The sequence below is a fragment of the Pinus tabuliformis genome, chromosome 1_2 (assembly GCF_031772625.1).
Source record: "Pinus tabuliformis cultivar Carrire ecotype Pingquan chromosome 1_2, CPIR1, whole genome shotgun sequence".
Lineage (NCBI taxonomy): Eukaryota > Viridiplantae > Streptophyta > Pinopsida > Pinales > Pinaceae > Pinus > Pinus tabuliformis.
The window spans coordinates 1,212,750,629-1,212,766,530 of NC_142298.1; the positions used below are offsets into that span (position 1 = coordinate 1,212,750,629).

The 15,902-nt window shown below is 38.3% G+C and overlaps 1 protein-coding gene across 1 annotated transcript; it reads left to right on the top strand.

Moving 5' to 3' along the window:
- The first annotated feature begins 462 nt into the window (after positions 1-462).
- Positions 463-1,155, top strand: LOC149210624 (uncharacterized). Its single transcript, XM_089399027.1, has one exon. The coding sequence runs from the start codon at positions 463-465 to the stop codon at positions 1,153-1,155; it is 693 nt and encodes a 230-aa protein (XP_089255153.1).
- The last annotated feature ends 14,747 nt before the right edge of the window (positions 1,156-15,902 follow it).

The following is a 15,902-nucleotide window of genomic DNA, read 5'->3' on the forward strand; positions in this document are numbered from 1 at the left end:
CGAGGGAGAAAATCAATCATGTCTAAAGCCATCAGGCGTGCTGGAGCGGAGGTGGCCTCTGGTCGCCAATCCACTATTGACGGAGTACTTAGAGCACGAACACCCCTGGCAATCTCCCTCCATGAAGTGCCTTTCTTTTAATTGTAGAGGCTTGGCTAGTGCCTCCAAGAAGCTAGCTCTGCGTAGAATTTTTTAGACTGTTCATGTAGACATCTCGCGATAGGCTAAAATCCATCAACCATCAAAGCTCAAGCTACCAAGGGAGGACAGGGGTTTATGGACGTAGACCTATTCTCGACCGACCTAGGGTACAACCTTAGGGTTATTAACATCTACGACCCCTGTCAACAAAGGGAGAAATTTTGGCATCATTTGCTGGGACTGTCCATCGTCTCTGCTGACAACATCATTATTGGGGGTGACTTAAATTTCTCCATGGGATATGGCAAATCTTGCGGATCCATGGCTCAAGTAGACTCGATCACAGGTTATATGTCTGACCTTCTGGAGAGACATAACCTGATTGATGTCCCTATGCACAAACCACTCCCTACTTGGAGGAACAGAAGAATTGGAGAAGCAGCACTTGCCCGCAGACTTGACAGATTTATCATGAAAGGTCCACTCTTTCAACAGCTGCATTTCTACAAACAATGGGTCAGCACAGGAGGCATTTCTGATCACTACCCCATATACCTGGAGATACTGGGACCTTACAAAAAGCCAAAAGCTCCATTCGAGTTTAATCACGGTTGGCTTCAGGATCCTTCATATATCAATATGGTTAAGGAATTTTGGACTGCAAACCCGATTGATAGGTCAGAATCCTTGGCAAAAGGTTTCTGCTCTAACCTATCTCAGCTCAAGCACCTCTCTATCAAATGGGCAAAAGATAAACTCCAAAAGGAAAACTCAGCCCTCCTGCTCATTGAATCAGAACTCTCCTCACTATTGGATGAAAGAGGCTTAGGGTTTGCCACAACTGAGGACAAAGCCCACCTGGTGGATCTAGAAAACCAAAAGTCTAAGATTCTAAAAGATAGAGAGGAGTCCATCCGTCTTCGTAGCAAATCCATTTGGTTAAAAGCAGGAGATGACAACACTCGGTTCTTCCATAACTATGCAAAAGGTAGAAAGGTAAAAAACACCATCTAGAATATCCCATTGCCAGAGGGTGGATTGGCAGACTCTTTCAACAAGCTCTCACACCTGGGATCTTCACACTTCAGGAATCTCTACAAACAACCTCTTGGCTCGAATATTGCAGATATTATCAACATTGTTGGACACTTCCCCAGGTTTGTAAATGAGGATGAGGCGGAGGCATTATATGATCCAGTGACACCTGGGGAACTTGAGGGTACTTTAAAATGGTTCAAGAAGGAAAAAAGCCCGGGTCCGGACGGTTGGACCATTGAATTCTACATTGCATTCTATGAACTTCTCAGCCATGATTTACTAAGGGTTGTGGAGGAATGCAGGGTATCTGGGTCACTTTACAATGCCATCAATTCGACATTCATAGCCCTTATTCCCAAATCGGACTCCCCTTCCTCCTTTGATGATTATTGCCCCATTTCTCTGTGCAATGTGCTCTATAAGATCATCTCCAAGATCATTGCAAATCGACTCCGACCCATCCTATCCCGTCATATTGCCCCTCAACAATTTGCTTTCCTTGATCATCGTCAGATCCATGAAGCCATCGGTTCGGCACAAGAAGCCCTTCACTCCATTTGGACCAGACACCATAAGGCCATTATCCTAAAGATCGATTTGGCTAAGGCCTTTGACCGTGTCAGCTGGCTCTACATCAAGATGCTCCTCATCCATCTGGGCTTCCCCAACAATTTCATCACCTGGATCATGGCTTGCATCACCACCCCCACCTTCAGTGTTCTGATCAATGGGTCGGCATCTCAGTTTTTTCACTCTGAAAGAGGCCTCAGACAGGGCTGCCCTCTGTCTCCCCTTCTTTTCTTGATTGTCATGGATGGTCTGAGTCGATTGATTGCTTCTGCTAAGAGAGATGGGGATCTTTGTGGACTCAAAATATCTGATGATTGCTTTCTCACCCATCTTCTATTTGTGGACGATGTCATGATTTTCCTTGATGGTAGCATCAGGGATTCTCGTACATTTTCTAAAATCCTCTCCCTTTTTTCATCTACCACTGGGATGCTTGAAAATCATCAATCATTCTTTCCAGAACTTCTATCCATGAGTCCCAATTTGCTCGACAACTATTCCCATTCTGCATTAATCCCTTAGATCGAGGTCTCAAGCATTTAGGTTTCTGGATCAAGCCTGTCAGCCAAAAGATAGCTGACTGGATCTAGCTCGTCTCAAAACTGGAAAAGCGGCTCAACATATGGAGTCACCGATATCTATCCAGAGCTGGTTGACTTGTATTGGTTAAATCTGTTCTGGAGGCAACACCGGTCTGTTGGATGGCTCTTGCATGGATTCCGAGAAACATCTTGGCACGGTTACATCAACTATGCAACAAATATCTTTGTAATGGGAACCAGGACAAATGGATATTCGCATGGGTGGGATGGAAGAAGATAGCGCTGCCCAAAAAATGGGGAGGCTGGGGATTAAAAGACCTGCCCACATTTGCACAAGCTCTTGCAGCAAAAATGGGGTGGAAATTACTCACAGGTCATAACCTCTGGACCAACATCACATATCACAAATATATTTGGCCTCTGCACATAATGGACTGGATCCGACTTCCAAATTGGCCCAAATCCGACATCTCATCTGTATGGAAAGCACTTCTAAACTCCATGCCTCTCATCAGGGAAAACTTGGTATGGAAAATTAACGATGGAACATTGGCTCGTATTGGTACAAACCCATGGAACGGGTGTGGAGGCAGACACCTATTATCCGAAGCTCTCATACAACACCTAAATTCACTCGAGATCAAAGTTCTAGCTGACATTGCAAATCCACTCAATACATCCATATTCGAACAACGCTGGAAAACTGCACTTCAGCTCAATCTACCACCCCGCTGGCACCAGGAATGGACTGATTATATAAGCGCATTGTCAGAATCTCACATCAGAATCAAACAGGGTCTGGATGAACTTATTTGGCATCAATATGAGAATGGAATATATACACCAAAGTCGGGCTATTTGGCGCTGATCTCTCATAAGGTACCGTATCTGATCTCATTCTAGTGGAAGGCAATATGGAAACTCACTGCACCTCCACGGACAAAACTCTTTTTCTGGTGTATTCTTAAAGGTATAGTTCCCACAGGTGAAAACCTTATGCACAGAGCTATTTACGGGCCTACCTGGTGCACTCTATGTAAATGCGCAACAGAATCGATTCTTCACCTGTTCCTGAACTGCACAGCCTTGATGAACCTGTGGCAAGCCGTATCCGCATCTATACATTTTTCGGGCTCTTGGGAAGGCGATGATATTAACAGAGCTTGGGAATCATGGTATAACCGACACAAAGGAACTAAACTACAGAGTCTCCCCATTATTATTAGCTGGTACCTCTGGTTGGCTCGGAACCAGACCATATTTGATGATAAACCTTTGAGCTGGCTGCATCTATCTGCTCTTATCATATCGGCTTATAATGACATGCCTGAACCTCCCCAACCACGCACTCGAAGACCCCGCGACCCTCCGCATATCGATAAGAGTACCCCATGGGCCTTTTTTGATGGTGCTGCCCAGCAGCAGGGGTGCGGGGGTGGTTTTATCTTATACATCAGCGAACAACACTTCTATAAAGTCCGGATGGGTCTGGGGATGGGCTCAAACAATTTCGCTGAACTCATCACTCTTCGTCATCTCATGCATTTTTCATTGGGACATAATTGCATGAACATTCATATTTTTGGAGATTCGAAGATCATCATAGATTGGTTCAACAATATTATTGTCTGCCACACACATACACTCAGTAACATATTGGATGAAATAAATATATTGAAGGCACATTTTATTGACATCACTTGCAATCATATCTACAGGGAACACAACAGCAGTGCCGACCAACTTTCCAAGGAGGCCACGACACTCCCCCGAGGAGAGTGGATGATCCAGGAGCAGCGCAGGACAAATGCATATCAATACTATCATCGACCTTATATAGACCCACATTACCATAGGGCGGCTAGCCCATGAGCTGCAATATCTGACAAATTTTTTGTTATTTTTGAATAGTTTTTTGTATACAGTGGACAAAATCTTCTCTAACAGAGCCCTGCGTGGCAATATGTACATATAAATAGAATAACTATAAATGAACATCCTGCGTGATGTTATATATATATATATATATATATATATATATATATATATATATATATATATATATATATATATATATATATATAGATATCTTAAAAATAAAAATGTGTTATCATATTAGATTTTAGAGGTCCGTGGTTCATTTTTTTGAGTTAATTTTGGAGAATCCATAGTAATAACCATAATCTGTAACGTTTCAAATCCCAACAAGGATCCATCATCATGGAAATTTCTAAATACTAATAGTAGAAGAGCTAAATGAGTGGTTTAAATAGTTATGAGATGATTTTTAATGAGGTGTTACCATATTTAAAATCAAATTTACTTCTATTTTATCATGGAAATTTTTAAATTGTAAATAGCTCTCATTTAATATCACGAATTATTAAATATCATATGCACAATATAACATGTATTGATATACCATTTTTTTAATTAATTAATTTAAGATAAATTAATTAAATAAATCTTAATATTTGATCTAGGAATAATTTTAATATATTATTATATTTATTAAATACATGTTTTATTATACTAATAACATTATTTTAAATCAAATTTTTAACCAATATAAAATATTTAACATCCAATTATATTCATTGCATGGATATGGATATACTCGTTAATACAAATATGGGCCTTTGGAGAGATTCAATCTTGGAATAAATTTATAGTCTAAACTTCAATTAATATAATACTTAAAAAATGAATTGTCCCCACATGGGCCCACTGCTCCTTGAGTAGCCCTGAAGGGGAAGATTTCCACACCCGCCATATGATTATAATAGGCAACTTCTCTGAGGTTGGGTATCCCTAGTTAAGTGGTTATAGCGATACATGTGTGTCGTTCATTTCCATGCTACATTGCTTTGAGTTCGGTGAAAGTAGGTTGGCTCACCCTAACGCACATATATATGGCGTGTGGATTTTGGACTTCGTTCAACTATAACGGGTATGTACAGGGCCGGGTATGTACAGGGCCTTAAATTCGCTGGAGTTGTTTTTAGTATTGTTTTTTGGATTTTTTTTGGTGCCTGAATTTATGGAAAAATTTGAGGTGAAATCTTAATTTGTGTTATTAAAATTGGTTTTTTTGATTATATATGGATTTTAACACTCTGAAAAATCTTTAGGGCATTTTGATTGTGAAGGGGTTACCCATCAAGCTTGTGATTTCAATAAATTGCTCCGGATTTTAGAGAAATTTGACCAGAAAAACCTACCAAAAAAACTTCTAAAAAATCACACTAAAAACAACTCGAAATACAATAAGAATTATATTATCATTGAAACATATATTATCCTCTACCCACAAACTTTAAATATACATAAACTAACATAATACTAACATAATACTAATGTGATTAATATAACGTAATTAGAAATTTAAAATTATAAAATTCATAGGTCAACCTAAACGATGTAATATTTGTGGACGTTCAGTAAACACATACCTATTATTACACTCTCTAAAGTCAATTATAGTTTAAATAAAAGAGAATAACAATGAAAAATAATTATATATATATATATATATATATATATATATAATAGAATAAAATGAAATAATAAAAAAAAATAAAAAAATAATATTACATATATTTATAAAAAAATAAAAAATATTGAAGTAATTAGTTTCTTGTGCTCGAAATTAGGTATTTTATTTTAAGTAAAATTTGAAAATGTTGGGAATTTTTTTTACCTACCATATTCACGTACGTTTGACAAGTGAAGAGTTGCTTTTGAAACGTGATACCTATTTGATTCATGAGTGTTTGATAGGTGGAGAGTTGATTCTAAAATGTGATTGTGATTATAGACACATGTATGTAAAATGTGATTGTGATTATAGACACATGTATCCTTTGTAATTACAAAGCATTGACAATTCACTAAACTTCCAAGGATGTTAGTAATGAACCAATTTCCCTGGCCACTCACACGTCACCTAACCACTTAAATATTTATTATAATATTCATTAAAGTGTTTGTAGCGAGAAAGGGACAACCCTTTGATAACCCTCACTGAAATCACTATCGTCAATTAGGTTATTCAACGAAGAATATTTGGCTAACATTTAATCTTGTGCATTCATCCACAAAAAATTTCAAATTCTCGAAGTCCACATCCAGAGGTTGAAATAAGTACGCCTATCAACGTAATTATATTTTTAATCTACAAAGCAACTCATTCCCATAAAAGCATCTACAACTTAAGTGTTTTTTACGACTTAAATTGGATTGGAGATTCCTAATTGAAATCCCTTAAAATCATTTTAGAAAATTTCTTCAACTAATTTTTAGATAAGAAATAGGGGAGGGAGGCTAGTAGTTGTGTGACCTCCTTACGTGGACATACAATGACACCTAGCTGGCCGAATAAGTTATACACCACATGTCCATCTCGCTCCTCCACATGTCTCCTTCGCCTAATGGAGACCACCTCCATGTCTTCATTTAGGGATATTGTATGGGCCACTTCTGGAGGTTGTTTGCCTTCTCGTTCATTATTTTTCAAGCCCAAAACCTGTTTTTTTTCTCCACTAGGTCCTTTGTGTGAGGTGTTCATTTTTGGTTTATTTGGTGTATGTTTCTCGCGCATAATGACATGTCTACGGAGTTGTGTTGTTTAGCTGTAGTGGTGTGTTGTTCGGCCACAAAGATGGTGTGTGGGCACATTAAAGGGTTTTGTTTCTTAGGTTGCACGACATTGTTGCAAGTTTCTATGTCATCAACTCTAGTTTGGAATTGGCGGGAACTTTGTTCGATTTCTCTCGCTTGCTCGATCCTGTTTGACCCAACACTAGACACAATTGTCACTTCACTGCAAAAAACATTTGGAGGTTGGTGTCATTATTCTCTGGTAGGATTCTTCATCCTGCTAGCCATACCTACAACTGTGTTTGTCAACACATCAATTTGCTCAGTGTTCACACCATCTTATGGCCTCTGTGGGTTATTCTGTAGCTTTTGTGGCTTCTGTGGATGTAGGGTTTTTTGTGGCTTCAATTTGGTGGATTTTGTGGCTTAGGTTGAGATAAAATTTGGGGGTTTTCCACTGGTTAAAGGGTTTTATGGAATATTTAGGATTTGGGGTTTTTCTATGGCTTCTATGGCTACCAAAATTGGTGGTTTATGTGGCTTAGGTAGAGATAAAATTTGGGGGTTTTCCACTAGTTAAAGCATTTTAAGGGATATTTTGGATTTGGGGTTTTTTTATGTCTTCTGTGGGTTATTATGTGGATTTTGTGGCTTTTTGGACGCAAGGTTTTTCTGTGGCTGCCAAAATTGATGGCTTCTGTGGATTCAATGACTTAAGTTGAGATAAAATTTGGGGGCTTTCCATTGGTTAAAGGGTTTTATGAGATATTTTAGATTTGGGGGTTTTCAGGGGTTTCTTTGGATGTAGGATTTTTTCTGTGGCTACCAAAATTGGTGGCTTTTATGGCTTACATGGCTTCAATTGAGATAAAATTTGGGGCTTTCCCACTAGTTAAGGGTTTTATGGGATATTTGGGATTTGGGGTTTTTTTGTGGCTTCTATGGATGTAGGGTTTTTCTGTGGCTTCTTTGGCTACCATAGTTGGTGGCTTCTGTGGCTTATGTGGAATTGGGATTTTGATGTGAGCCTATCTTTTAAGATGAAATTAATTTTATATATCATGCCAAAGCACTATTTTGTATTTTTGATGTGAGCCTTTGATAATCGTATTTTGTATTTCATGATATTAGATGACTCCCTACATGAATTAGAAAACTTTAGTAATGACCAATAATTTTATTTTAGTTTTATTTATTTGTATTGAAAATTAACATATACAAATTGAGATCTTGCATGTATAGTTCTGTCGATGATTTGGGTAGCAGTATTGAGTTTTTCATCTTATTATTTTATGTTTTCCCTTAAGCTTGGAGTCACCCATTATCCTAAGATTTCCATATGGTATAGCACAAGGAATGTTGTTGCTTGAATTTGAGGGGATTATTTTGACAAGAGTTTTGATATGTTGCAGTATTGTTTGATGTTTGTAACTTATTGAGTATTGCTATGTCTTGTATCCTGAATGGTTGAAGCTGGCATTACGGGTTTGCAGATATATTGTCCCAATGAAAATGCTACTTTTAGTTTGTTGCTGATTTTACTATGCAAAGATAAAGTGATTATAGGGAAGGCTATTTTTCCTCAACTTATCATTTCAAAAACTGGTTAATTGTTCTGGATTGTTAGGTCTTCCAAAGTAGTTCGTTAGAGGGTTCATGTGTCATGCACATCGTCAATGGATCATAATTCTCATATAAGACATTTCTCTCGCTTTTGTTAAGCACAACTATAGTAGTTTTTAGATCCTTACCTAAAACTGAAAGGGTTTAGTTAAAGAGTATTATATTAATTATAATACACTCGTCAGTAAATGTTACATACAATGATTGTGAAGGCATGGTCATTATTTCCTCATTGGTGGATGACACATTATGTTTGTTGTTATTCATCATGGCCTCTACCAACTATGATGGTGGGTGATGAGCACCAATATTGCAACAAGGATGATGCAACTCCTAGGGCTGCCAGAATTTACTTCATCAACCCGGGCTTCATACAAACTTGGAGGTGATAGTGCTCTATACACAAATAGATGTTGGTCTACTCTTTTTCACTACTGAGTTGGGGCGATAGACCACTAGGGTTTATAAAACCAACTTTCTATTGACCAGAAGAAGTTTGATTACCAACTTGGAGAGGGGAAATTTACCCTAATTAGGTGAAGAGAACTGTTGTCTACTGCAAGAAGGAAAGATTGAAAGAAATGCTTGCAAAATAACATGAAATCCTCTATCTACTTGCTAACATACTTTGCTTGCAAAAGAACCCTACTTTAACACATGTGAGGTTTTAACTAATCTAAGCATCAAATCTAATCTAGAGATTACTAACTGCTGTGTGCATGAATAAATATTAAATATTTCTTTTTCCTTTTTATCTTTTTGTTTGAAAAATGTAAATGCTAATTTTTCTTGGTTCTTTGGCAGGGGAGACAAATGAGGAGGAAGAGGAGTACAATGGTTTAGATGGCTTGGAGGGAAAGTAGGGGCCTAATCCTGACTTTAGTGATGGTTTTTCTCAATTTGGGCTCAAAACAGGCTACTATAGGTTTTCCTATAGGATGTCTATTGGAAGTACAAGTTCACCTACATTATCCCTTGTTTTAGTATAGGAACAGGCCAAAAGCTTAGAGAATGGTATAGAAGGTGGGATGGAGCTTGGAAAGGGTGAATAAGGAGGGGTTAAGGCATGAGAGTGGTAGGCACTTACTTAGAACTCAAGCTAAAGCTTTAACATGGTTGGATTTTCTCAACAGAAATGGCAAGTTTTCCTCATAAGACAAGGATTCAAATAGAGACCTTAGTGAATTTTGGAAATCATGGGTTGATATGGCTTTGCTGAGGCTAATGAGATAAGGTCTCCTTGTAATTTAGGAACTCCTGCAAAAACACACATCATTCTTGGCATTTATACATAAATTCATAAAAAACAAGAAGGATTCATTCAAAATAGAAGAAAACAAAGTTATCACCATTTACTTGCTAAGTTCATGCATGGAAGTGCTTGAAACCAATATGAAAGCGATATGAAATTAGTGCAAAACCTAAGAGTTCATAAATACCAATTGAAACTTATCCTATGAAACTAAAAAATAATGACTTGATTAGTAGGAAAACCCTAGATTACACAAAAACCAAGAATTATGTCTTTTTGGGCTGTATGGGAAGTGTTCCTCAAACCATGATCCCTGAAAGGGAGAAATGAGGTGAAAACCACTTGTTGTCATCATTTTTGGAATATCTTCTTATCACTATAATGCTACTGTTAGAACTATCCACAAATGGAAGCAAACTAATTAAATCTACCAATACTTGCAAATTGACAACACCAAAATCAGTTTAGCAACTAACTATGAGTATAACCTAAGCATACATATACAACAAGAGGAACCTCTATTGCTAGGGTTGGGCCCTAACCCAAGATATTCAACCCTTTGAGTCAACTCACTGTTGGATCAGGGGAATGTTGCTCATTTTCATTAAAAAAAATCAGAAATACATAAGAGTGCTTGGTTACAATGCTTCAACTCGAAAACTGCTTAGAAATCTTGAACACAAAATTTGAATCCTAATGAGGCTCTAGGCCTCTTGATTTATACAACTGAAGTTACAAATAACTTCCTTAAATTTAGGGAGGCTTGGCTCCAATCTTGAGATCAACTGGTCTTCAATTGTCACTGTCTTGGCTTCTAATGAACTTCATGACTTGGCTGCTTACAACTCCGAGCTGATGAGATTTGATTGAGGAATCTTCGAGTGAGTGAGGAGTTAAGGAGGGGGATCCTGTCTCCTAGAATTCCTCTTTCTTGTCTCCATTCGAGTTCCTGCACTTTAATTAGCCAAAATTTTCTCCAAAACTTGCAATCAATGCACATTAGACCACTAGACATAACATCTCATCTTTACTCTCCTAATTAAGCAAAACATAATTAAAACATGTAAATAATGATGATAAAAGTTGGTTTTAGTGCTCTAGAGGGGCATTAAGGTCCATATAATTTACCCATTGATGAGACTCATCATCACCCCCTACTGAAAATGTTGCTCATCCTCTGAGCAACTCAATCTATGTCCATGTCTTTCATTGCTTTGGTGGCCTCCCTGACATTTTAGGCTTCTGTTGTAGTCTCTTCTGCTTGTGGATAAAACCCTACATTCCTCTCTTTCTCCTCCCATTTCTTTCTTTCTTCTTCTTCCTTTCTCCCCTCTAACATACCTAAAAGAAATGGTGGGCTGAGTTTCAATCCAATCCAGTTGACTTTGAGTCTTTGTAATGTTTGCTTATACATTGGGACTCTTTCTAGTGCATCCCTCATTATATCTGGATTCTTTGATCTTTAGGTTGTAGGGTAAGGTGTTCCATCTCCTTTGGCAGTCTTGCTAGCTCTCATCTCCTAGCAATCTTAACATGTCTTCAAAATGAGTGACTGCTTTTTCTTGTGCAACAAGGTATTGTGGTGCAAGCTTGGGATCATTTGCAATGAGGTTGTGAGTGCTGATGACAACAATTGAGTTAGACTATTTTGCTCTGATGAAAAGGGGTTCTACTTCTTCTCTTACCAATATCCTTTTCATTTCTGCAACTCTGGATTCCTCATGAATCATCCAAGATGCCAAGTCATTTAGTTGTAAGTCCCCTAACTTTGGATTGGGGTCCCACACATTTAAATCTGTCAGAGCTAAATTGTGTAGGTAGAACTCTGATATATTTTCTCTATCCTCCAGGGTGATTTGATCACAGAGGTCAATGAATTGTATGTAGTCTTGGAAAGGCATAGTTCCTCTTTGTGCTAGGGTTTTTATCTGAAACTGCCGCTACTATTCTTTGAAGTATAAGTCATATGACTTTGCTGGAATATTGCATTGAATTGCCTCCATGGATAAACTTTCCATAGTTTCCAATTGGCCTTCCTTTTCCTGTAGCTTCTTTCTTATCCATGTGTTCTTAGCCTCTAATTGAGATTTCATCATTGTTTCCCTGTCTCTTATGCTACTTAGTTCTTTGCCCATTTCTTGCAGCTTCTCTTCCATGTGGCCTACATCCTCCACCCCTTTTGATTTAGCAATTTGCATCCACCGATGTGTCCTTGCTCTCTCTTTTTCAAGTTCAAAGAACATAGGAATGGAAATTTTTTGTGGTATCACCTTACCTCCTTCAATGAATCTATAGTAGGAGCTGAGGTTTGGCTGTGGACTAGGCTCCTTCAGCTCTTGCGCCTCTTCCTCTATTTTTTCTTGAGTAACTCCTGTGTCTTTTCCTTCCCTTTGCCCTACATCCTTTTGTGATATCTTTTTCTATGTTTCCTGTAGCTTTGATAGGGGTTTCCTGTAGGACCATTTCTGCTTCCTGCAGTTCTAACCATGTTTCCTATAGGATACCTTTCCCTTTTGTTGAGGCTGACCTGGTGGCAAGTCTCCTAACATAAGTGATTGGTGACTTAGGAGAATATTGTTTTGAGCTTCCTTCTTCTTCCATCTTCCCTAGAAGGGTTATTTTCTCTTGTTGTTTTGGTGAGTCCTCTATGAAAATTGGGGTCTTGGTAGGGGTTTGAGGTCTCCCTTGTTTAATCTGGGTGCTCTTCCTTGTCTTGAAATAAAGTGGAGTTTTCGTCTGTCTCTTTCCCTTTGATTTGACAGGTGTACTTAGGGAAGTTAGAGTAACTGCTACCTCCTTCGTTGTAGGCTCTGGAGAAACCCTTGGTGATTCTTCATCTTCCCTGCTCTATTTTTCAAAATTATCTTCATCCTCTTTTTCATCCTCTCTTTCATCTTCTTCTTCATCCTATTTTTGATTTTCTTCTTCATCCTCTTTTTCGTCCTATATTTCTTCCTCTTTTTCATCCTCTGTTTCTTCATCTTTTTGATCCTCTCCCTCACTAGAAGTAGGGATTCTGTCATACTCAAGGGGTCAAATTGCTCCTTCTTCCTACATGTCTACAAATTTTGTCCATGCAATAGGGATTCTTAAATTGTTTAGAGCATCTTCTAGGATGAGTTTAATCAACCCATGATGTGCTAGTTGTTGATGTTTTCCTTCTTGTACCTTGATGCTCATGTCTATTATTTATTATAATAGAAAATAAGGTGCACTAAGCCTATTATGAGGAGGTGTCTCCTCTCCAAATCTTAGTTCATGGAGGAGTCTAAAATGATACCCATACACTTCACTGTATCTACCTTCACAGGAAATATACTTGATGATGTGGTAACTTACTTCATTCCAAGGATATTGAATGCTTTCCCTTCTAACCCCATGTTTGTCTTCAATTGGTTCTTCTACTTCCAAGAAAAAACCCTTCTTTGCAAGAGTGTTGTTAGTCTTTTCCTCTTTTCTCCACTGCAACCTTAGGGGGAGTGCAATTATCCTACTAATACTCTCAGGGGTAATTGCTACTAACAAACCCTTCACTACAGCAGTGGCACTGGCTCTAGTGAGAGGTATGAGTGAAATTGCAAATTATCTAGCCACATCATCGTCGGATGCCCTCAGTAGCTCAAATAACCCCATCCATTGATGCATTGTAAATATTTATACCACATGAGGATGCTGGTGTATTCTAGATGTGTTGGTGGGCTCCCTTTTGTTGAAAAGTCCTGTCATATTTTCTAGAAATTCTTGTCTGAGTGAGGTTTGGGTGGATATAGTTTAATAACTTTGGTAGATGATGATGTATCTTTCATTGACCTTCACATAATTCTTTCTACCTTTATGCATATTGCAAATACTCAAAAAACGAGGATTTCTTTGTTTTAAACGAGAAACAAAGAAGGTGTGGCACCTACCTCTCTTTTCTATGCCCTGGTGATGAGAAATCTTGAATTGATTGCCCTCGGTGTTTAATTGCAACTTTGTGTGGTAATTCTCCTAGTATCCTGTAGCTTTCATGTAGGTGCTCTTGTTTCCTATAGGTGTTGGCTGCTTCCTGTAGGTTGTCACTGCGGGGATGTCAAGAGTAACACTTTCCTTCAATGACTCGAAGTTTCCTCTGCCTTCAGATTTCGAAATAACCAATACTTTGCATGGGAGTCAGTGATTATTTCTATTTCTGGCTAATTTTGTTTGGTGATGTGCTGGCTGGCCGAGTACAAATACCTCCTTTTGGACCGTTGGTCCCACTACAGGTTCATCATATCACCTTTCCTCATAATCATCTCCCACTTTCACTCTCTGTAACTTAACCACATTTTTTGGTTCATTCCCATTTTTTTTGATGTGACCTTGCGACATGTGGAGTTGACTAATCCTTTTTCTTCTCATTATCTGACCGAGGGTGGCCAAGTTAACTGGCCACCTTCACTTATAAAATCAACTTCCTCCATTATTCCTATAGTTTAATCATATTCGTACCTATGAGGGAGTATTGGTGAGATGACATACCTGTTGGTCCTTTTTTGCTGATGCATGTTGGAGAGTGGTGCTAATTCGTTGTTCTTTGACCTAGCTGCATATTCTTCAACTATGTTTTTTCTTCTTCTTTTGTTGATCAGTTGTTCCTTTGTTAATGCACAGGTGCTAGCTTTTTTTGCTGCTAAGCTCTGGAGAAGCCTCCTCATCCTTGTAGTCCTTGTGCTAAAGGTGGGTTGGAGTTCCTGTGGCCTATTTTGTGAAATAGGCTACTACAGGAATTCCCACAGGATATCTACAGGATGTCCTGTAGTTGCCTTTTTCTTTGAACTTTCACATCTCTTCCTTGTATTGAAGTTGAATGGGTATTGGAATGAGTGGAGGATGTGGTTATGGAGTAGCAGACGAGGTATCCTGCTGTTGCAATTTATTTTTTTGATGTTTTTTCTTTTTCTTTTATTCCTCTTTTCTTTTTTCCTTTTATGTTTTCTAACTTAATTTTTCTTGATGGATACAGGGGTGACATGGTCATGGAGGGTGTGGTGAGGTCAATGGCTCTTTTCATAACCAAAAACAGGCTCATGTCACCATTTTTCCATAGGATTTCCCTTCCTATACTTTTTCAAGGCCTCCAGTAAAACCTACATGAAACTCTTGTAGTATTACAGGGAATCCTATAGAAAACACAGAATTTCTTGGAATTGGAATCTGGAGTTGAGTATGGATGGAAGAACATGGGGAGTATGGAGGAGATGAGACGGATGAAGGAAAACATGGTTTGTGTTAGGGCCTCTATCCTCTGTATCCTGTGCTTATCATCTTCTTGCAAACATGAGAAAACATAATTGTTATTTTTGTATGTTTATTTCTTTTATTTTTTCATTTTTTTCTCTTTTTTTTTTATGAAAAGACAACTAGGCTACCTTGAAGGAGGTTTTAATCCTTGTTGCCTGCCCTGGGTGCCTCAAAAGAGGTTTTCACCCAAAAATCTTTTATTTTTCGTTCTTTTTTTGTTTTTTTTAATACTCTTGGGCTTCCTCAAGAGGTTTTCAACCCAAAAGTTGGACTCAGGTGCCTCATGGAGGTTTTCACCTAGGTCCCTTTAGTTTTTTTTTCTAAGAACTTGGTGAGGTGGAAGTTGAGGCTTCTTCAATCACCATCACTGCCTTGTTGATGCTACTGATGAATTCCTACTTAGATAAGGGCTTTTTGTAGACCTTTAACCTGTACCCATTGACATGCAAAGGGATACCTTCTACATCGATGGTTCTTATTTGAACAATGCCATTGTCATGACACTTTTCTATCACATATGGTCCCAACCATCTGGTCATTAAATTTCCTTTGAAATCTTTGTACTAGGAGTCATACAACAAGGCCCAATCGCCTTCTTGAAACAATTTGTCCTTGATATTTCTGTCATGCTAGATTTTCCTTTGTGCTTGAGTCACTTTTGTGTATAGGAGGGCCTGCTTCCTAAATTCATCTAACCCATTCAGTGGGAGTAATCTTTCTTGTTATGCCCATGTGACATCTATATCTAGTTGTGCTACCATCCTTAAGGTGTTGTATTCAAATTCAATGGACAACAGGGCTTTCTTCCCATAGGATAGCTCATAACGAGTGAAGCCAATGGTGGTCTTCCAAGTAGTATTGTAGGCTCAGGT

Bases quoted from the DNA above. Each gene is read 5' to 3' on its own strand.
- LOC149210624 (XM_089399027.1), top strand. From the start codon at position 463: ATGGCTCAAGTAGACTCGATCACAGGTTATATGTCTGACCTTCTGGAG.